Genomic DNA, 22250 nt, shown 5'->3' on the forward strand with positions numbered 1-22250 from the left:
AAATGGGATTGGAGGCCTGCACAGAGTGGATGGGCCAAAAGGCCTGTTTCCTCCTGAGCCAGGTTTCTGCCCAGTGATTTCCCAGAGCACCTCCTTGCTCAGTTAGACCAGCCATGTTGTGGAACTACTAACGTTACCTCCCCTCCCCGTAGATCAAAGAGGAAGGGTGTGGTGATGGAGATCTGAGAGCACACTCCTAGTTCAGGGGGGTGGTGAACCAGACCCCAACCTTTGCTGGGTGACAACGGCAATGAGGAGGGAGAGAGGAAATTGGAGCCATTTTATTGTACATCAAATCAGACAGTGAAAAGCATCCTTGGCATTAAACCAAATCAGTGAGGATGGTGCCTGGCAGCCCGCAAGCATTGCCACATTCCCAGTGCCTACGTAGTGTGCCCTGCAACTCGGTGACCCCAACTTGAACGTGTTTGAAACGGGAGAGGAAACTAGAGTACCCCCCCCCCCCAAAAAAAATGTGATAACAGAAATTCCATATAAACTCTTTATAGGCAGCGCCGGGAATCGAACCCTGATCGGTGAATCGCCAGTGGTGTAAATGATTGTGCTAACCGGTACGCTATAGTGCCACCACCCGAATAGATTGTTCCGTACATAACACTTCAAGGTAAATGTTTGTGTTAGTTGAGTGTTTTTGTGACCTCCTATTGCGCCAAGATGAGGCCATTCTCAGGGTGAAGGAGCAACACCTTATATTCCGTCTGGGTAATATCCATCTTGAAGGCATGAATAGCGACTTCTCCTTCTGGTTAAAAAAAACTCCTCCTTCTCCCCCCTCTTCTGTTCCTCACTCTGGCCTTTCACCTCTTCTAACCTGCCTATCTCTTCCCTTTCCCTGTACTGCACAGTATTATAATCTTCTGTCAGATTCCTGCCTCTCCGGCACTTTACCTCTCCTACACGCTGGGCTTCACCCGCTAGCTATTCTCCTTCCCACAGAACATTACAGCACAGAAACAGGCCCTTCGGCCCTTCTTGTCTGTGCCGAACCATTTTGCTACCTAGTCCCACTGACCTGCACCTGGCCCGTATCCCTCTATACCCCTCTCATCCATGTACCTGTCCAAATTTTTCTTAAATGTTAAAAGTGAGCCCGCATTCACCACTTCAGCTGGCAGCTCATTCCACACTCCCACCACTCTCTGTGTGAAGTCCCCCTCCACCTTTTTATTGTGGTGTCTGCCCCCTCTCTTTCCAGTCCTGAAGAAGGGTCTCGGCCGGAAACGCCGACTGTTTGCTCCAGCATCTTGTGTGTGTTGCGTTGAATAGCATTGCAGTTACAGAGAAAGTGAGGCGCGCGCACGCACGCAATAAAGATTTTATAACAAGGCCACGACGAGGTCGATCGAGGGTACATTTTTAGGGTTTTGGACAGGCACGCGGGTGTGAGGAAGATGGAGGGACATGGTGTAGGCAGGAGGGGTTAGTGTTTGGGTGTTACTGATTAGCTTTGTGGGCCGAATGGCCTGTTCCTGTGCTGTACTCTTCTATACACCAGAGATCCATTCACGAGTCTGATAACAGCGGGGTAGAAGCTGTCCTTGAGCCCGGCGGTACGCGCTCTCCTGCCCGGTGGGAGGGGAGGGGAGGGGGGAGATGGTCGGAGGCACCCTTGATCATGCTGGCTGCTCTCCCGACGGATCAGGCGGTGTAGACGATGGACGGGAGGCCGGGTGCCTGTTCTGTGAAGGGTCGTCGGAGTGATGCCCCCTGCCCCGCCTGGAGCAGGACCAACCAGGACGAGGTCCGTGGACTTGACGGGAAAAAGCACCTCAGAAAAGAGGACTGACTGACTGGGCTCCCGTCTAATCCTGCCGGTCCCTGGTAAAACTCCAGCCGGTTCCCCACCTCCGGGTGGGAGCGAGTAGGTCCTGTTTCGGGAGCTCTCCCCGAATTACTGGCCGGCCAGTCGTCGGGATTTATCAGGGACGTTTCTCCGTGGATTATTACCCCAGGCAACGCATCATCGTCGCCTACCATGGTTCGAGGGTCAGGTGGAGCTCAGACCATAAGGCACAGGAGCAGAATTAGGTCATACTGCCCATCGAGCCTGTTCCGTAATCTATCCCCCGCTTCCGGAAACCACGCAGGGTTCTCTCAGAACCCCAGTGGAGATAAAGTCGTTTATCCAGACCTTCTTCCACCATTCGTTGTGGAGGGAGAGGGTTCCAACAGGGTGAGAGGGTGTCCTGGGTCTCGCTGAAGCAGACTAACAGGTTAGTGACGGCCCCTGCTCCCTGTCTTTGTCCTCTGTTTCCCCAGACCTTCGGAAATGGAATAAAGATGGTCCCCTTCTTTGTTCCGTTTTCTAAGGAGTTCTAGTCGGTGATCACAGCAAAACATTACTGTAATTCACCATTCACAACGAAAACGTTGAAATTACAGCTCGGACATCGCCATTCAGAGCGCCCCCGGGTCACGGTGTCGTCCACTAGTTCCAGAAACACCCCAATGTGAGGGGGGAAGAGAGACAGAGATGTCCGTCCCCCCCCCCCCATGAGAGGCCTGTGCCCTTGTCCCTGTCCCGCACGAGTGATCGATGACCTTGTCTCTGCCCCCAATAAAAAAGAGAACGGTGCCCTTGTCTCTGCCTACCCCCCAGAGAGAGAGACACGTGACCTGTGCCTCTGCCTCCCCAAGAGCGAGTTGAGTGCCCTTGTCTCTGCCTACCCCCACCAGAGAGAGACACGTGACCTGTGCCTCTGCCTCCCCAAAGTGAGATGAGTGCCCTTGTCTCTGCCTACCCCCACCAGAGAGAGACACGTGACCTGTGCCTCTGCCTCCCCAAAGTGAGATGAGTGCCCTTGTTCTGCCCGGCCCGAGAGAGACCTGTGGCCCTTGTCTCTGCAAACCCCCCCCCCACCCAAAGGGAGTGTACAGTGCCCTTCTGTCCGAACCCCAAGAGAGAGGCTAGTGTCCTTGTCTGATTCCCTCCCCCGAAAGAGACCTGTGCACTTACATCTTCACCCTCCCCTCCTGGGAAAGAGAAGGGAGATCTTGTCTTCCCCAGGGAGAGGGATCTTATTCCCCATAGGTAAGGGTGCTCATTCGCCCTGTGCCCCGCCCGGATTAATCTTTACAATCTCGCCTCAGACTCCTTCCTCGTCGATCCCCAGCCTCCGATGGGTCAGCAATGCGCAATGGTCAGGCGGTCACCCCGTTGCAATCCACAGTTCCCTCCCCAGGTACTGCCAGTTGTGGGTGTCTGAGAGAATGGAGGGTGGATTGCGGTCATCGCCAGCTGGGTGGGGTGGCGTCGAGGAGTCTGTGTCTGGAATTCGGACGACTGCGCTTTCCAGCCGTCTCTCCGGGTCGGAACGGAACCTGGGGAATGACCTGGAACGGATCTACCTGAATCGCACAGAAACACCCCGGTTGCTGCCCCCTCCCTCCACTCGTGGCGAACGGACCGAACCTCCTCTCCCACCGTCTCTCCGTTCAAGATCCCATGACCCCGTTTGGATGGCCCGGGTTAAGGGGCGATGCTGCTCCAAATATTGCCCCGCCTTCCACCTCTCGCCTCTCAATTACCACAACCCATCGGATAGGGATGCCTCCTGTTGTAAATTAAACCCGCCCAGAGCGTCTTTCCCCTTTCATTCTCTGTGATTCATTCCTTGCCCTCTGTGAACATTTTGATTGATAAAGTGTGATATTTTAATACTTCCCGTTATGATTTTATTGTACTGGCCTCTCGATCATCCCCGGTTTTAATCCCCTCACTGTTGGGGGCTCTGCCTTCAACTGCCTGGACCCTGAGCTCCGGGACATTCAGTGACTGCACAACACACACACACACACACATTCTCAATGCTGGAAAAACTCAGCAGGTCCGGTAGCATCTATGGAGGGAGAAGTAAGTGTCGACCTTTTGGGCCGACGTCCTGATGATCGAAGCAGATCCGAAACGTTGGCTCTTTAGATGCTGCCTGACCTGCTGAGTGCGCCGCTCGGGATTTGCAGCATCCGCAGAATCTTCTGTATGTAGTTCGCTCTCGGGAAGGGTTTCCCAGCCACAAGCGGGTCGGGCAGTCCCACTGCAGGGGGGAGTGGACAGTCGACTCCGGGTCGAGACCTTTGACCTGGAAATGGAACTAAGTTCAACGCCGCTCCTCGGAGACATCTCAGAAAGTCTTCATTTACGACCAAAGCTCTGTAAAATAAACAGAATGTCCGCGTCGCTCTGTGGGAATTTTGTACAAGGAGTTATCTGATAATCCGATTGTCCCAGAGCCCGGATTGGGTATTGATACTGCACCCTGTTCCCACTCACTGGAATCCTGAATTTACTGGAGCTGTGTCGTATCTAAAATGCGGGTGTTGGGGTTACAGCCTTGAAGTAGTGCTGAACCGAGAGGATGTCCTTGCCAGCCGAGCCGAGCAGAGCAGCAACGACCGGAACGCTCTCTCTTCTCCAGCCTATTGAACTCCTGGAACCGCTTTCCAATATTACTTCCGAAATCACGGGGCACTCCTGAATGTGGTCCTAAGGCTAGAACCTGGACTCCAAATCCCTTTCGTGATTAAGAAAATGGGGCGGGGGTCGCAGGGAGGGCAATATGCAAGAATCAATATTCATTGATTGATTAGGACAGAATGCTGGTCACTGAAATAGGGAAAGTCGAGTTGCAGACTAGGACATTCGCTGCAATTCATAACCAAGGACAATCCAAATGAAGAGGTTAAACAGTGTAGGGATCGGGCTCCTGATGTGCTGGAAACCAGCAACAGCCGAAGACCCCTGTCATTCACTCCGCTCGCTGTAAACCGCGCGTCCCTCCGTCGTTCAAACCAGCCGACGGGGCCCTTTCCAGTTTCCGCATTCTCTCTTCCTCTCGACCACGGCCCTCCTCAACCCCTCCCCTCCGGACGCAATTAATCACTACCAAGTTTCTTTTACGCCTTTATACTAATAAGTTTCTTAACATGTATTCTCTCCATATTTGCAACCCCAAACTCCCATAACTCGCGACCCAGAACCATTTCCCGCGTAACAGAGTCACATAAAACGACTCTATGTACTATGGGAGGGGGAATTACGCAGGGTGATGGGGGGAGGAACTGGAGAGAGAAACCCCGGGGATAAAGGGGCAGCTGGAAAAAGGAAATCCCGACATGTCAGTCCATGGTCTCCTCTACTGTCGCCAAGCGGCCGCACTGAGGTTGGAGGAGCAACACCTTATAATTCCGTCTCGGTGGGCCCCAACCTCATGGCATGAACATCGATTTCTCGAACTTCTTGTTGTTGCTTCCCCACCACCCCACGCTTCACCATTGCTGTTTCCCTCCGTCACCTTATCTCCTCACCCGCCCATCACCTCTGATACCTCTCCTCCTCTTTCTCACACGGTCTTCTAACCTCTGCTATCAGCCATTTATCCCTTTCACCAATCAGCTTCCCATCCCTTCAACCCCACCACCCCCTCCCGGTTTGACGTATCCCGTTATTCTTCTTCCTCCCCTCCCCCCACCTTCTTGCTCTGACTTCTCCCTTCCTTTCCAGTCCCGATGAAAGCTGGTGGCTTCCACTCATTTCCGTCGATGCCGCCCGACCTGCTGAGTTCCTCCAGCACTTTGTGTCTGTTGCTTGGATTTCCAGCTTCTGCAGATATTCTCTGCTGGAAATTCCAACGTTCATGCCATGAGGAATACAAGGTGTTCATACCGCCCCCCCCCCCCCACCAAGCTTGAGTTTGCCCTCCCATTGGCAGTGGAGGCGGCCGAGGACAGACAGGTCTGTGGGGAAAGGGGAGGGCTATTAAAATGGCCCGGAGCTCCAGTTAACGATGCGGGGGGGGGGGGGGAATAAGTGGTAAGACGAGATGGGAAGACGGGGAAAAGTTGGGGTTTGGGAGACAGAGATTGACCATCTTCTCTCTCCGCTCAGTCCAGATACCGGGTCTCAACCCCGAAACGTCGACAGTTCCTTGCCCTCTGTTCCTGATTCCTCCAGTTTGGGCCTTCCAATGTCTATGGCGTTAGTTGGGAGCTCCGTCCTCCTCCCTGGGATCAGCGCCCGACGAGGATTCACTCTCGGCCGTTCCTTCCAGGAGTCCGGGAAGCCTCCGCAAGATGGCGCTGAGGGTGTCGTTGAGGGCCCCCACCGCCCGTACCAGTTGTCCCAGGGTCCTAGCCTGTTCCTCCAGCAGGCGCCCATTGGCTCGCAAGAGGGCAGTCTGCTCTTCCGATTGGCTGCAGGAGGGGCGCGGGACATCCCGGGATGATTGGGAGCGGGTGAGCGTCACATAATCTTCAATTTCTGTGGGGAGGGAGGGTGGAGTTAGTGAAGTTATGAAGACCTGAGATATAGTTGGTGGCCCATGGGGGTGACCATAGGTTAAAAAACGAACGCCGAGGCTTTAACTAAGAGAAGAATTAGGGCGGAGTCGGGGGTCATTGTCGGAGCCGGAACGGTGGCGGGTGTACACTGGAAGAGCAGTCAACAGCAGAGTTGCATGAGTTGGGTTGGAAAGCATTTTCCTTGACTAACACATATAGAATGGGCCGATCAGCCTCCTGCTAGACTTTCATTTCCTCACGATTCCAACGTCTGCGAAATGTGCAGACACAGGAAGCATTTCTGCTTTGGGCTGTGAGTTCCGGACCCTCATTCCCTCCCGAGGCAGCACAGTGACGGAGTGGTTAGCACAACGCTTTACAGTACAGCCAGTGCGGGTTTAATTCCAGCCGTTGCATGTAACGAGCTTGTACTTTTACCCGTGGCCTCATCGGTTCCCTCCGGGTACTCCAATTCCCTCTCACATTCCAAACACCTACCGGTTGGTGGGTTAATTGGTCGTTGTAAATTGTCCCGTGGCTAGACTCGGATTAAATTGGGGGATTGCCGGGCTCGAAGAGCCGAAAAGATCTACTTTGCGCTGTCCCTCAATAAATAAAAATAATAAATAAGTGTCCTCCCTTATTCTCCCCTTAGACAAAACGTGAAGATTTCGACTATTTGACCCCGTGGGAAAAATTGGGAGATAGATCAAAGGACAAACGTGCGGTCTGATATAGGGGTGGGGGCTGAGCAGGAGCAGGGTCTGTGACTGGACAACGTTTCCGGACTGCTCCGAGTCTGTGCGGCCCCACGAGGTAAGGGTGAGGCAGACTTGTCGATCGGTGTACATAGACTCTGCGTCGTCCTAAAGGTGGGGCCTAGCTCACAGGCACAGCAGAGTGGACAGACACCACCCCAGAGAGAGTCCGTACCGATCATTTACACCGATCCCATTTCAATCTCCCCACACTCCCGACAGACAGGGTTGCGAGGGAGGGGAGCGCCCATGATTACTGCGGCTGATCAACACAGCGACCCGACACGTCGATTGCAATGTGGAAGGAGACGGGAGAGAAAGGTCGAGAAGTTTGAAAGATTGGGATGGCGAGCTGTGGTTTAGCTGACTGTTCAGTGAAGGGTGAACGGCAGTCCGGTGAGTCCGGACCACGGCGCTGTGGTACTGCAGTAAGTAAGCTTTTCATTGCACCCGTACAGAGTTGTGTGTATCAACAAACTCGACTGTGACGTTGATCCCGACCTCAGGGGCGTGTGTGTGTGTGTGTGTGTGTGTGTGTGTGTGTGTGTGTGTGTGAGTGTGAGTGTGAGTGAGTGTGTGTGTGTGAGAGAGTGTGAGTGAGTGTGAGTGTGTGTGTGTGAGTGTGTGTGAGAGAGTGTGTGTGTGAGTTTGTGTGTGTGTGTGAGAGTGAGTGTGTCAGTGAGTGTGAGTGTGTTTGTGTGTGAGAGAGAGTGTGTGTGTGTGTGAGTGTGTGTGTGTGAGAGAGTGTGAGTGAGTGTGAGTGTGTGTGTGTGTGCGTGTGTGAGAGAGTGTGTGTGTGAGTGTGTGTGTGTGAGTGTGAGTGTGTGTGTGTGAGAGAGAGTGTGTGTGTGTGAGTGTGAGTGAGTGTGTGTGTGAGAGTGTGTGTGTGTGAGAGTGAGTGAGTGTGTGTGTGAGAGTGTGTGTGTGTGAGAGTGAGTGTGTGAGTGAGTGTGTGTGGGAGTGTGTGTGTGTGTATGTGAGTGAGTGTGAGTGTGTGTGAGTGAGTGAGTGTGTGTGGGAGTGTGTGTGTGTGTGTGTGTATGTGAGTGAGTGAGTGAGTGAGTGAGTGAGTGTGAGTGTGTGCATGTGTGTCCCCAGGGTGGGAGACTGCGAGGTGAGTGCTTGAGAAACGTGTTTGGGTATCAGTCGAGGAGCTGTGAGCACATGGGGGGTTGCGGGGGGTGGCCTTTAACATGAGAGGGTAAAGGGGCGGTGTAATGGAATGACTCTGTGTGTGTAGGGTGTCAGAGGAGTGGGGTGTGAAGGGTGTGTGTGGGGGCGACGTGTGAGAGATGGTTGTGTGTACAGAGAGTGTCAGGGAGGGGTGCGTGAAGCGGGTGCGGCGGTGTTTGAATGTGAGGGGATAAGGGGAGGGAGCTTTTGTGAGAAGTGCGGTTCCTTAAGTTTGTTATAACCGGGAGTGGTGATAGGGATACCTAGTAATGGCTGCGAATCAGACAGCCGCTGACAACCAAGTCCAGCCCTTGGGCTTCACGTGTGGCTGAGCCCGGCGGAACAATTTCCAGTGACGGGCGAAGGGGCAAAGACAGGTTTCTGGCGGTTTAAAACCCGTCGCTTCAGGCAGATGGGGCTCATCCGGGAGGCGGAAAAGTCTGGTCTCCGACCTCCGCTGCCTTGTGGGTGTGCCCAGTCGTGGGAAAGCTCTCGGGAGCAAACCCCGGGGGAGAAAGACTGGCGAATCCTGGTGCCAAACTGTAGCTGCCGTTGCTTTGGCTTCATCAGCTGTGTACTGCCCTGGTTGGCGTATCACGTAGACAGCCGGGACGCAGCATTCACGGTCAACCCGGCCTCTGCTGCAGGAGGTATGAGAGGGGGTGTGAGAGAATGTGGGACGTCTTTGTTGCGAGGGGAACGAGGGGTGAGAGAGTTCGTGGGGTAGGCAGGTCTGTGTTTTCTGGAGGTGAGGGGCTGCTGTAAGAGTGTGTGTGGTGGGGGGAGAGGATCGGGGGCTTTTCTATACCTGTACATGCAGTGAGCTCCTCATTGCTCCGGTAACCGCGGCGGCAGCGACAGGCGCCGGCGCCTCCCACCCAGTCGCCCTCGCTGCCACAGAACATCTTGAGTGGGACGGAGTCCTCCTCGGCGTTGAGCACGCAGTGGCCGGCCGCCACCCCCAGCGAGGACGGCCCGTCGCCCGTTGCCACCTCGGGGAAGTGGGCCAGATTGGCGACGGTGGCCGGGCACTTCTTGAAGTAGACCCGGACGGAGAGCAAGTTGATGCAGGCCCCCCGGTCCCGGAAAGCCAGCCTGAAGCCGGCCTTGGAGAGCGGCCACACCCTCACTGTGACCCTGTTCACCCGGCCGCTGCCCCCGAGGCTGAAGACGTGCTCGGCGGCCACCTCCTGCACCTTGGCGTACGCCGCTCTTAGCTGCTCGGCGCCGGCGGCCGGGACCGTCTCCTCAGAGTCGGACTGGCGGTAGTAGAGGGTGAAAGTCTCCCGGCAGAAGCCAGCGGCCACCTGGAAGGACGTGCAGTCCCGGACGGAGAACCTGAGGTCCACGTAGACCAGTCGAGCCTCTCCCCGCTGGATAAAGCTACTGCGCAGCCAGTTGTCCTGGTTCGGAAGCTCCACGTTGCACACACGGTACGTTCGTGTGGTCTGGAAACTTTTGTCCACGGCCACAGCCTCTTCCCACTGCCAGGAGAGACAGAGGAAACAAAATCAATCCCACTAGATCGGAAACACTCGAATAGGGTCCCGAGAGAACTGGGGAAATGGGAATCATCTGGCGGTCAGGGAAGGGAGGGCGGTGATAAACCTGCCCCTGTAACAGAAGCGTCCAAGGCCAGAAGGCGTACCTTCCAGCTCCGAGATTTGGGCCCCTTTTCCCATTCAAATTGCTCAAACAGAAAATAAGCGATGTTCCTTCTAATTTGTGATGATCAGCGTATGCAAAAATCTTGTGCTGTGCAATTCTTTTTTGCTCTGTGCCAAATTAGGATAGCAAATACCAAGTCCAGTTCGTTGTTCATTGTTTAAAATAAGTAAAATAACAGCCAATAAGAAATTTGATCTCCTCTGGGAGTTCATCTGCACTCTCGCAAGACAGACGTAGCGGGTTATAAAAGATTTTCACGCCGGAGCTTTTGCACACCGTCCATATCTGATTTGCTCGCTAAATGATGCTTTAAAAAGTCAAGTTTCCAAATATCATCCCACTTCTTAACTCTTGCAAATTCCCCAGCAACGTTTGCATCGCCACAATACAGGCAGGCAACACCGGCGTATGTATTGCGTAAATATTTCTCGTTGCTGCGCTTTCCTGACCTCACGGGCCTTCGGTGTAGCAGTTTCTGTTTCCTTTTAAATGAACTAGCGGTTCTTTTGGGCTTCCTTGCATTGTAACACAGTGGATCAATCATTTCTTCAATAAAAAACACTATAAATAAGGTACTTCTAAAACCTGTGTCCGAATCGGGAAACGAAAAATGAAATGCGATTGTGTACGATCGTGAAATATATTTAACATGCCAACAAGGTGGAGGGTGACAACCGTTTCAGGGCATTTTAAATTCCTTTGTGCATTCATAGCAAATGATGTGTGCACACACGGACACCTCAGAGGGAACATTACAAACTGAGTCAAGTTGCTCAATCGGCGAACGGGGTCTATTGGCTCGATCAGGAAACAGGGTCTAGTTGCCCTGTCGGTGAACAGGGGCTAGTTGTAAAGTCAGCAAACTGGGTCTAATTGTTCAAACAACAAACAGGGTCTCGTTCCTCAGCTGGCAAAATAGAGTCTAATAGAGTCAATTAGCGAGCCTGGTTGAGTTGTTCAAACAGTGCGCAGGCTCTAGCTGCTCAATGAGCGAACTGGGTTTACCCTGGTGAACAGAGTCTAGTTGCTCAGTCAGTGAACAGGGTCTAGTTGCTCAGACAGTGAACAGGGTCTAGTTGCTCAGTCAGTGAACAGGGTCTAGTTGCTCAGACAGTGAACAGGGTCTAGTTGCTCAGTCAGTGAACAGGGTCTAGTTGCTCAGTCAGTGAACAGGTTCTAGTTGCTCAGTCAGTGAACAGTGTCCAGTTGCTCAGTCAGTGAACAGGGTCTAGTTGCTCAGTCAGTGAACAGGTTCTAGTTGCTCAGTCAGTGAATAGTGTCTAGTTGCTCAATCAGTGAACAGTGTCTAGTTGCTCAGACAGTGAACAGGGTCTAGTTGCTCAGTCAGTGAACAGGGTCTAGTTGCTCAGTCAGTGAACAGTGTCTAGTTGCTCAATCAGTGAACAGGATCTAGTTGCTCAGTCAGTGAACAGTGTCTAGTTGCTCACTCAGTGAATAGGGTCCAGTTGCCCTGTCGGTGAACAGGGTCTAGTTGCTCTCTCAGTGAACAGGATCTAGTTGCCCTGTAGGTGAACAGGGTCTAGTTGCTCAATCAGTGAACAGGGTCTAGTTGCTCAGTCAGTGAACACTGTCTAGTTGCTCACTCAGTGAACAGGGTCTAGTTGCTCAGACAGTGAACAGGGTCTAGCTGCTCAATCAGTGAACAGTGTCTAGTTGCTCAGTCAGTGAACAGGGTCTAGTTGCTCAGTCAGTGAACAGGGTCTAGTTGCTCAGACAGTGAACAGGGTCTAGTTGCTCAATCAGTGAACAGGGTCTAGTTGCTCAGTCAGTGAAGAGGGTCTAGTTGCTCAGACAGTGAACAGTGTCTAGTTGCTCAATCAGTGAACAGGGTCTAGTTGCTCAGACAGTGAACAGTGTCTAGTTGCTCAATCAGTGAACAGGGTCTAGTTGCTCAGTCAGTGAACAGGGTCTAGTTGCTCAGTCAGTGAACAGGGTCTAGTTGCTCAATCAGTGAACAGGGTCTAGTTGCTCAGACAGTGAACAGGTTCTAGTTGCACAGACAGTGAACAGGGTCTAGTTGCTCATTCAGTGAACAGGGACTAGTTGCTCAATCAGTGAACAGGGTCTAGTTGCTCAGTCAGTGAACAGTGTCCAGTTGCTCAGACAGTGAACAGGGTCCAGTTGCTCAGTCAGTGAACAGGGTCCAGTTGCTCAGTCAGTGAACAGGGTCCAGATGCTCAGTCAGTGAACAGGGTCCAGTTGCTCAGTCAGTGAACAGTGTCTAGTTGCTCAGTCAGTGAACAGGGTCTAGTTGCTCAGTCAGTGAACAGGGTCTAGTTGCTCAGTCAGTGAACAGGGTCTAGTTGCTCAGACAGTGAACAGGGTCTAGTTGCTCAGTCAGTGAACAGGGTCTAGTTGCTATGTCAGTGAACAGACTCTAGTTGCTCAGACAGTGAACAGAGTCTAGTTGCTCAGACAGTGAACAGAGTCTAGTTGCTCAGTCAGTGAACAGGGTCTAATTGCTCAGTCAGTGAACAGGGTCTAATTGCTCAGTCAGTGAACAGGGTCTAGTTGCTCAGTCAGTGAACAGGGTCTAATTGCTCAGTCAGTGAACAGGGTCTAATTGCTCAGTCAGTGAACAGGGTCTAGTTGCTCACTCAGTGAACAGGGTCTAGTTGCTCAATCAGTGAACAGGGTCTAGTTGCTCAGTCAGTGAACAGGGTCTAGTTGCTCAGTCAGTGAACAGTGTCTAGTTGCTCAGACAGTGAACAGTGTCTAGTTGCTCAGTCAGTGAACAGTGTCCAGTTGCTCAGACAGTGAACAGGGTCCAGTTGCTCAGTCAGTGAACAGGGTCCAGTTGCTCAGTCAGTGAACAGGGTCCAGATGCTCAGTCAGTGAACAGGGTCCAGTTGCTCAGTCAGTGAACAGTGTCTAGTTGCTCAGTCAGTGAACAGGGTCTAGTTGCTCAGTCAGTGAACAGGGTCTAGTTGCTCAGTCAGTGAACAGGGTCTAGTTGCTCAGACAGTGAACAGGTTCTAGTTTCTCAGACAGTGAACAGGGTCTAGTTGCTCAATCAGTGAACAGGGTCTAGTTGCTCAGTCAGTGAAGAGGGTCTAGTTGCTCAGACAGTGAACAGTGTCTAGTTGCTCAATCAGTGAACAGGGTCTAGTTGCTCAGTCAGTAAACAGTGTCTAGTTGCTCAGTCAGTGAACAGGGTCTAGTTGCTCAGACAGTGAACAGTGTCTAGTTGCTCAATCAGTGAACAGGGTCTAGTTGCTCAGTCAGTGAACAGTGTCTAGTTGCTCAATCAGTGAACAGGATCTAGTTGCTCAGTCAGTGAACAGTGTCTAGTTGCTCACTCAGTGAATAGGGTCCAGTTGCCCTGTCGGTGAACAGGGTCTAGTTGCTCTCTCAGTGAACAGGATCTAGTTGCCCTGTCGGTGAACAGGGTCTAGTTGCTCTCTCAGTGAACAGGATCTAGTTGCCCTGTAGGTGAACAGGGTCTAGTTGCTCAATCAGTGAACAGGGTCTAGTTGCTCAGTCAGTGAACAGGGTCTAGTTGCTCAGACAGTGAACAGGGTCTAGTTGCTCAATCAGTGAACAGGGTCTAGTTGCTCAGACAGTGAACAGGTTCTAGTTGCACAGACAGTGAACAGGGTCTAGTTGCTCATTCAGTGAACAGGGTCTAGTTGCTCAATCAGTGAACAGGGTCTAGTTGCTCAGTCAGTGAACAGTGTCCAGTTGCTCAGACAGTGAACAGGGTCCAGTTGCTCAGTCAGTGAACAGGGTCCAGATGCTCAGTCAGTGAACAGGGTCCAGTTGCTCAGTCAGTGAACAGTGTCTAGTTGCTCAGTCAGTGAACAGGGTCTAGTTGCTCAGTCAGTGAACAGGGTCTAGTTGCTCTGTCAGTGAACAGGGTCTAGTTGCTCAGACAGTGAACAGGGTCTAGTTGCTCAGTCAGTGAACAGGGTCTAGTTGCTATGTCAGTGAACAGGGTCTAGTTGCTCAGACAGTGAACAGAGTCTAGTTGCTCAGTCAGTGAACAGGGTCTAATTGCTCAGTCAGTGAACAGGGTCTAATTGCTCAGTCAGTGAACAGGGTCTAGTTGCTCAGTCAGTGAACAGGGTCTAATTGCTCAGTCAGTGAACAGGGTCTAATTGCTCAGTCAGTGAACAGGGTCTAGTTGCTCACTCAGTGAACAGGGTCTAGTTGCTCAATCAGTGAACAGGGTCTAGTTGCTCAGTCAGTGAACAGGGTCTAGTTGCTCAGACAGTGAACAGTGTCTAGTTGCTCAGTCAGTGAACAGTGTTTAGTTGCTCAGACAGTGAACAGGGTCTAGTTGCTCAGTCAGTGAACAGGGTCTAGTTGCTCAGACAGTGAACAGGTTCTAGTTTCTCAGACAGTGAACAGGGTCTAGTTGCTCAATCAGTGAACAGGGTCTAGTTGCTCAGACAGTGAACAGTGTCTAGTTGCTCAGACAGTGAACAGGTTCTAGTTGCTCAGACAGTGAACAGGGTCTAGTTGCTCAATCAGTGAACAGGGTGTATTTGTTCACTCGGTGAACAGGGTCTAGATGCTCACTCGGTGAACAGGGTCTAGTTGCTCAATCAGTGAACAGATTCTAGTTGCTCAGTCAGTGAACAGGGTCTAGTTGCTCAATCAGTGAACAGTTTCTAGTTGCTCAGTCAGTGAACAGGTTCTAGTTGCTCAATCAGTGAACAGTGTCTAGTTGCTCAGTCAGTGAACAGGTTCTAGTTGCTCAATCAGTGAACAGGGTCTAGTTGCTCAGTCAGTGAACAGGTTCTAGTTGCTCAGTCAGTGAACAGGGTCTAGTTGCTCAATCAGTGAACAGTGTCTAGTTGCTCAATCAGTGAACAGGATCTAGTTGCTCAGTCAGTGAACAGTGTCTAGTTGCTCACTCAGTGAATAGGGTCCAGTTGCCCTGTTGGTGAACAGGGTGTAGTTGCTCTCTCAGTGAACAGGATCTAGTTGCCCTGTGGGTGAACAGGGTCTAGTTGCTCAATCAGTGAACAGGGTCTAGTTGCTAAGTCAGTGAACACTGTCTAGTTGCTCACTCAGTGAACAGGGTCTAGTTGCTCAGACAGTGAACAGGGTCTAGTTGCTCAATCAGTGAATAGTGTCTAGTTGCTCAGTCAGTGAACAGGGTCTAGTTGCTCAATCAGTGAACAGGGTCTAGTTGCTCAGACAGTGAACAGGGTCTAGTTGCTCAATCAGTGAACAGGGTCTAGTTGCTCAATCAGTGAACAGGGTCTAGTTGCTCAGTCAGTGAACAGGGTCTAGTTGCTCAGTCAGTGAACAGGGTCTAGTTGCTCAGACAGTGAACAGGGTCTAGTTGCTCAATCAGTGAACAGGGTCTAGTTGCTCAGTCAGTGAACAGTGTCTAGTTGCTCAGTCAGTGAACAGGGTCTAGTTGCTCAGACAGTGAACAGTGTCTAGTTGCTCAATCAGTGAACAGGGTCTAGTTGCTCAGTCAGTGAACAGTGTCTAGTTGCTCAGTCAGTGAACAGGGTCTAGTTGCTCAGACAGTGAACAGTGTCTAGTTGCTCAATCAGTGAACAGGTTCTAGTTGCTCAGTCAGTGAACAGGGTCTAGTTGCTCAGTCAGTGAACAGTTTCTAGTTGCTCAGTCAGTGAACAGGGTCTAGTTGCTCAGTCAGTGAACAGGGTCTAGTTGCTCAGTCAGTGAACAGGGTCTAGTTGCTCAATCAGTGAACAGGTTCTAGTTGCTCAATCAGTGAACAGGGTCTAGTTGCTCAGTCAGTGAACAAGTTCTAGTTGCTCAGTCAGTGAACAGGGTCTAGTTGCTCAGTCAGTGAACAGGGTCTCGTTGCTCAATCAGTGAACAGGGTCTCGTTGCTCAATCAGTGAACAGGGTCTAGTTGCTCAGACAGTGAACAGGGTCTAGTTGCACAGACAGTGAACAGGGTCTAGTTGCTCAATCAGTGAACAGGGTCTAGTTGCTCAATCAGTGAACAAGGTCTAGTTGCTCAGTCAGTGAACAGGGTCTAGTTGCTCAGTCAGTGAAAAGTGTCCAGTTACTCAGACAGTGAACAGGGTCCAGATGCTCAGTCAGTGAACAGGGTCCAGTTGCTCAGTCAGTGAACAGGGTCCAGTTGGTCAGACAGTGAACAGTGTCCAGTTGGTCAGACAGTGAACAGGGTCTAGTTGCTCAGTCAGTGAACAGGGTCTAGTTGCTCAGTCAGTGAACAGGGTCTAGTTGCTCAGTCAGTGAACAGGTTCTAGTTGCTGAATCAGTGAACAGTGTCTAGTTGCTCAATCAGTGAACAGTGTCTAGTTGCTCAGTCAGTGAACAGGGTCTAGTTGCTCAGTCAGTGAACAGGGTCTAGTTGCTCAATCAGTGAACAGTGTCTAGTTGCTCACTCAGTGAACAGGGTCTAGTTGCTCACTCAGTGAACAGGATCTAGTTGCCCTGTTGGTGAACAGGGTCTAGTTGCTCACTGAGTGAACAGGGTCCAGTTGCCCTGTTGGTGAACAGTGTCTAGTTGCTCACTCAGTGAACAGGGTCCAGTTGCCCTGTTGGTGAACAGGGTCTAGTTGCTCACTCAGTGAACAGGGTCCAGTTGCCCTGTTGGGGAACAGGGACTAGTTGCTCACTCAGTGAACAGGGTCTAGTTGCCCTGTTGGTGAACAGGGACTAGTTGCTCACTCAGTGAACAGGGTCCAGTTGCCCTGTTGGTGAACAGTGTCTAGTTGCTCAGTCAGTGAACAGGGTCTAGTTGCTCAGACAGTGAACAGGTTCTAGTTTCTCAGACAGTGAACAGGGTCTAGTTGCTCAATCAGTGAACAGGGTCTAGTTGCTCAGACAGTGAACAGTGTCTAGTTGCTCAGACAGTGAACAGGTTCTAGTTGCTCAGACAGTGAACAGGGTCTAGTTGCTCAATCAGTGAACAGGGTGTATTTGTTCACTCGGTGAACAGGGTCTAGTTGCTCAATCAGTGAACAGATTCTAGTTGCTCAGTCAGTGAACAGGGTCTAGTTGCTCAATCAGTGAACAGTTTCTAGTTGCTCAGTCAGTGAACAGGTTCTAGTTGCTCAATCAGTGAACAGTGTCTAGTTGCTCAGTCAGTGAACAGGTTCTAGTTGCTCAATCAGTGAACAGGGTCTAGTTGCTCAGTCAGTGAACAGGGTCTAGTTGCTCAGTCGGTGAACAGGTTCTAGTTGCTCAGTCAGTGAACAGGGTCTAGTTGCTCAATCAGTGAACAGTGTCTAGTTGCTCAATCAGTGAACAGGATCTAGTTGCTCAGTCAGTGAACAGTGTCTAGTTGCTCACTCAGTGAATAGGGTCCAGTTGCCCTGTTGGTGAACAGGGTCTAGTTGCTCAATCAGTGAACAGGGTCTAGTTGCTAAGTCAGTGAACACTGTCTAGTTGCTCACTCAGTGAACAGGGTCTAGTTGCTCAGACAGTGAACAGGGTCTAGTTGCTCAATCAGTGAATAGTGTCTAGTTGCTCAGTCAGTGAACAGGGTCTAGTTGCTCAGTCAGTGAACAGGGTCTAGTTGCTCAGACAGTGAACAGGGTCTAGTTGCTCAATCAGTGAACAGGGTCTAGTTGCTCAATCAGTGAACAGTGTCTAGTTGCTCAGTCAGTGAACAGGGTATAGTTGCTCAGTCAGTGAACAGGGTCTAGTTGCTCAGACAGTGAACAGGGTCTAGTTGCTCAATCAGTGAACAGGGTCTAGTTGCTCAGTCAGTGAACAATGTCTAGTTGCTCAGTCAGTGAACAGGGTCTAGTTGCTCAGACAGTGAACAGTGTCTAGTTGCTCAATCACTGAACAGGGTCTAGTTGCTCAGTCAGTGAACAGTGTCTAGTTGCTCAGTCAGTGAACAGGGTCTAGTTGCTCAGACAGTGAACAGTGTCTAGTTGCTCAATCAGTGAACAGGTTCTAGTTGCTCAGTCAGTGAACAGGGTCTAGTTGCTCAGTCAGTGAACAGTTTCTAGTTGCTCAGTCAGTGAACAGGGTCTAGTTGCTCAGTCAGTGAACAGGGTCTAGTTGCTCAGTCAGTGAACAGGGTCTAGTTGCTCAATCAGTGAACAGGTTCTAGTTGCTCAATCAGTGAACAGGGTCTAGTTGCTCAGTCAGTGAACAAGTTCTAGTTGCTCAGTCAGTGAACAGGGTCTAGTTGCTCAGTCAGTGAACAGGGTCTCGTTGCTCAATCAGTGAACAGGGTCTCGTTGCTCAATCAGTGAACAGGGTCTAGTTGCTCAGACAGTGAACAGGGTCTAGTTGCACAGACAGTGAACAGGGTCTAGTTGCTCAATCAGTGAACAGGGTCTAGTTGCTCAATCAGTGAACAAGGTCTAGTTGCTCAGTCAGTGAACAGGGTCTAGTTGCTCAGTCAGTGAAAAGTGTCCAGTTACTCAGACAGTGAACAGGGTCCAGATGCTCAGTCAGTGAACAGGGTCCAGTTGCTCAGTCAGTGAACAGGGTCCAGTTGGTCAGACAGTGAACAGTGTCCAGTTGGTCAGACAGTGAACAGGGTCTAGTTGCTCAGTCAGTGAACAGGGTCTAGTTGCTCAGTCAGTGAACAGGGTCTAGTTGCTCAGTCAGTGAACAGGTTCTAGTTGCTGAATCAGTGAACAGTGTCTAGTTGCTCAATCAGTGAACAGTGTCTAGTTGCTCAGTCAGTGAACAGGGTCTAGTTGCTCAGTCAGTGAACAGGGTCTAGTTGCTCAATCAGTGAACAGTGTCTAGTTGCTCAATCAGTGAACAGGATCTAGTTGCTCAGTCAGTGAACAGTGTCTAGTTGCTCACTCAGTGAACAGGGTCCAGTTGCCCTGTTGGTGAACAGGGTCTAGTTGCTCTCTCAGTGAACAGGATCTAGTTGCCCTGTTGGTGAACAGGGTCTAGTTGCTCAGTCAGTGAACAGTGTCTAGTTGCTCACTCAGTGAACAGGGTCTAGTTGCTCACAGTGAACAGGATCTAGTTGCCCTGTTGGTGAACAGGGTCTAGTTGCTCACTGAGTGAACAGGGTCCAGTTGCCCTGTTGGTGAACAGTGTCTAGTTGCTCACTCAGTGAACAGGGTCCAGTTGCCCTGTTGGTGAACAGGGTCTAGTTGCTCACTCAGTGAACAGGGTCCAGTTGCCCTGTTGGGGAACAGGGACTAGTTGCTCACTCAGTGAACAGGGTCTAGTTGCCCTGTTGGTGAACAGGGACTAGTTGCTCACTCAGTGAACAGGGTCCAGTTGCCCTGTTGGTGAACAGTGTCTAGTTGCTCAGTCAGTGAACAGTGTCTAGTTGCTCACTCAGTGAACAGGGTCCAGTTGCCCTGTTGGTGAACAGGGACTAGTTGCTCACTCAGTGAAGAGTGTCCAGTTGCCCTGTTGGTGAACAGGGACTAGTTGCTCACTCAGTGAACAGGGTCCAGTTGCCCTGTTGGTGAACAGTGTCTAGTTGCTCAGTCAGTGAACAGTGTCTAGTTGCTCAGTCAGTGAACAGGGTCTAGTTGCTCAGTCAGTGAACTGGGTCTAGTTGCTCAGACAGTGAACAGGGTCTAGTTGCTCAGTCAGCGAACAGGTTCTAGTTGCACAATCAGCGAACAGTGTCTAGTTGCTCAATCAGCGAACAGGGTCTAGTTGCTCAATCAGCGAACAGGGTCTAGTTGCTCAATCAGCGAACAGTGTCTAGTTGCTCAGTCAGCGAACAGTGTCTACCAGGGTCTAGTAGCACAGTCAGCGAACAGTGTCTAGTTGCTCAGTCAGCGAACAGGGTCTAGTTGCTCAGTCAGCGAACAGTGTCTAGTTGCTCAGTCAGCGAACAGGGTCTAGTTGCTCAGTCAGCGAACAGTGTCTAGTTGTTCAGTCAGCGAACAGTGTCTACCAGGGTCTAGTTGCTCAGTCAGCGAACAGTGTCTAGTTGCTCAGTCAGCGAACAGGTTCTAGTTGCTCAGTCAGCGAACAGGGTCTAGTTGCTCAACCAGCGAACAGGGTCTAGTTGCTCAATCAGCGAACAGGGTCTAGTTGCTCAGTCAGCGAACAGTGTCTAGTTCCTCAGTCAGCGAACAGTGTCTAGTTGCTCAGTCAGCGAACAGGGTCTAGTTGGTCAGTCAGCGAACAGGGTCTAGTTGCTCAGTCAGTGAACAGGGTCTAGTTGCTCAGACAGTGAACAGGGTCTAGTTGCTCAGACAGTGAACAGGGTCTAGTTGCTCATCAGTGAACAGGGTCTAGTTGCTCAATCAGTGAACAGAGTCTAGTTGCTCAATCAGTGAACAGGGTCTAGTTGTTCAATCAGTGAACAGGGTCTAGTTGCTCACTCAGTGAACAGGGTCTAGTTGCTCACTCAGTGAACAGTGTCTAGTTGCTCAGACAGTGAACAGGGTCTAGTTGCTCAGACAGTGAACAGGGTCTAGTTGCTCATCAGTGAACAGGGTCTAGTTGCTCAATCAGTGAACAGAGTCTAGTTGCTCAATCAGTGAACAGGGTCTAGTTGTTCAATCAGTGAACAGGGTCTAGTTGCTCACTCAGTGAACAGGGTCTAGTTGCTCACTCAGTGAACAGTGTCCAGTTGCTCTGTTGGTGAACAGTGTCTAGTTGCTCAGTCAGTGAACAGTGTCTAGTTGCTGACTCAGTGAACAGGGTCCAGTTGCCCTGTTGGTGAACAGTGTCTAGTTGCTCACTCAGTGAACAGGGTCCAGTTGCCCTGTTGGTGAACAGGGACTAGTTGCTCACTCAGTGAAGAGTGTCCAGTTGCCCTGTTGGTGAACAGGGACTAGTTGCTCACTCAGTGAACAGGGTCCAGTTGCCCTGTTGGTGAACAGTGTCTAGTTGCTCAGTCAGTGAACAGTGTCTAGTTGCTCAGTCAGTGAACAGTGTCAAGTTCCTCAATCAGGGAACAGGGTCTGGTTGCTCAGTCAGTGAACAGGGTCTAGCTGCTCAGACAGTGAACAGGGTCTAGTTGCTCAGTCAGTGACCAGCATCTAGTTGCTCAGTCAGCGAACAGTGTCTAGTTGCTCAGTCAGCGAACAGTGTCTAGTTGCTCAGTCAGCGAACAGTGTCTACCAGGGTCTAGTTGCTCAGTCAGCGAACAGTGTCTAGTTGCTCAGTCAGCGAACAGTGTCTACCAGGGTCTAGTTGCTCAGTCAGCGAACAGGTTCTAGTTGCCCAGACAGCGCACAGGTTCTAATTGCTCAATCAGCGAACAGGGTTTAGTTGCTCAACCAGCGAACAGTGTCTAGTTCCTCAGTCAGCGAACTGTGTCTAGTTGCTCAGTCAGCGAACAGGGTCTAGTTGCTCAGTCAGCGAACAGGGTCTAGTTGCTCAGTCAGTGAACAGGGTCTAGTTGCTCAGACAGTGAAGTGGGTCTAGTTGCTCATTCAGCGAACAGTGTCTACCAGGGTCTAGTTGCTCAGTCAGCGAACAGTGTCTAGTTGCTCAGTCAGCGAACAGGTTCTAGTTGCTCAGTCAGCGAACAGGGTCTAGTTGCTCAACCAGCGAACAGGGTCTAGTTGCTCAATCAGCGAACAGGGTCTAGTTGCTCAGTCAGCGAACAGTGTCTAGTTGCTCAGTCAGCGAACAGTGTCTAGCTGCTCAGACAGCGAAGAGGGTCTATTTGGTCAGTCAGCGAACAGGGTCTAGTTGCTCAGTCAGTGAACAGGGTCTAGTTGCTCAGACAGTGAACAGGGTCTAGTTGCTCAGACAGTGAACAGGGTCTAGTTGCTCATCAGTGAACAGGGTCTAGTTGCTCAATCAGTGAACAGGGTCTAGTTGCTCAATCAGTGAACAGTGTCTAGTTGTTCAATCAGTGAACAGGGTCTAGTTGTTCACTCAGTGAACAGGGTCTAGTTGCTCACTCAGTGAACAGGGTCTAGTTGCTCACTCAGTGAACAGTGTCTAGTTGCTCAATCAGTGAACTGTGTCTAGTTGCTATGTCAGCGAACAGGATCTAGTTCCTCAGACAGCGAACAGTGTCTAGTTGCTCAGACAGCGAACAGGGTCTAGTTGCTCAGACAGCGAACAGGGTCTAGTTGCTCAGACAGCGAACAGGGTCTAGTTGCTCAGTCAGCGAACAGGGTCTAGTTGCTCAGTCAGCGAACAGGGACTAGTTGCTCAGTCAGCGAACAGTGTCGAGTTGCTCAGTCAGCGAACAGTGTCTAGTTGCTCAGTCAGCGAACAGTGTCTAGTTGCTCAGTCAGTGAACAGTGTCTAGTTGCTCAGTTAGCGAACTGTGTCTAGTTGCTATGTCAGTGAAGAGGATCTAGTTGCTCAGACAGCGAACAGTGTCTAGTTGCTCAGTTAGCGAACTGTGTCTAGTTGCTATGTCAGTGAAGAGGATCTAGTTGCTCAGACAGCGAACAGTGTCTAGTTGCTCAGACAGCGAACAGGGTCTAGTTGCTCAGTCAGCGAACAGGGTCGAGT

At 51.1% G+C, this 22250-nt stretch overlaps 1 protein-coding gene across 3 annotated transcripts in view; it reads right to left on the bottom strand.

The window, feature by feature from the left end:
• Nucleotides 1–6: 6 nt before the first annotated feature.
• Nucleotides 7–22250, bottom strand: part of LOC132396937 (ephrin type-B receptor 3-like) — a 145056-nt gene continuing 122812 nt past the window's right edge. The window contains exons 3-6 of one of the 3 annotated variants that reach the window (XR_009513182.1): nucleotides 9037–9712; nucleotides 5490–6277; nucleotides 2787–4171; nucleotides 7–2712 (exon numbers count right to left, since the gene is read on the bottom strand). Coding sequence is in view for 1 of the 3 variants with exons in the window: in XM_059975064.1 (XP_059831047.1) it covers nucleotides 5997–6277; nucleotides 9037–9712 (957 nt within the window). In the remaining 2 variants the exon portion in view is untranslated. Of the gene's footprint in view, nucleotides 4172–4899; nucleotides 6278–9036; nucleotides 9713–22250 lie in introns of those variants that run through there. The other 2 variants (XR_009513181.1, XM_059975064.1) reach the window with 2 other exon arrangements.

The sequence above is a fragment of the Hypanus sabinus genome, chromosome 7, assembly GCF_030144855.1.
Source record: "Hypanus sabinus isolate sHypSab1 chromosome 7, sHypSab1.hap1, whole genome shotgun sequence".
In the NCBI taxonomy this organism is placed as follows: domain Eukaryota; kingdom Metazoa; phylum Chordata; class Chondrichthyes; order Myliobatiformes; family Dasyatidae; genus Hypanus; species Hypanus sabinus.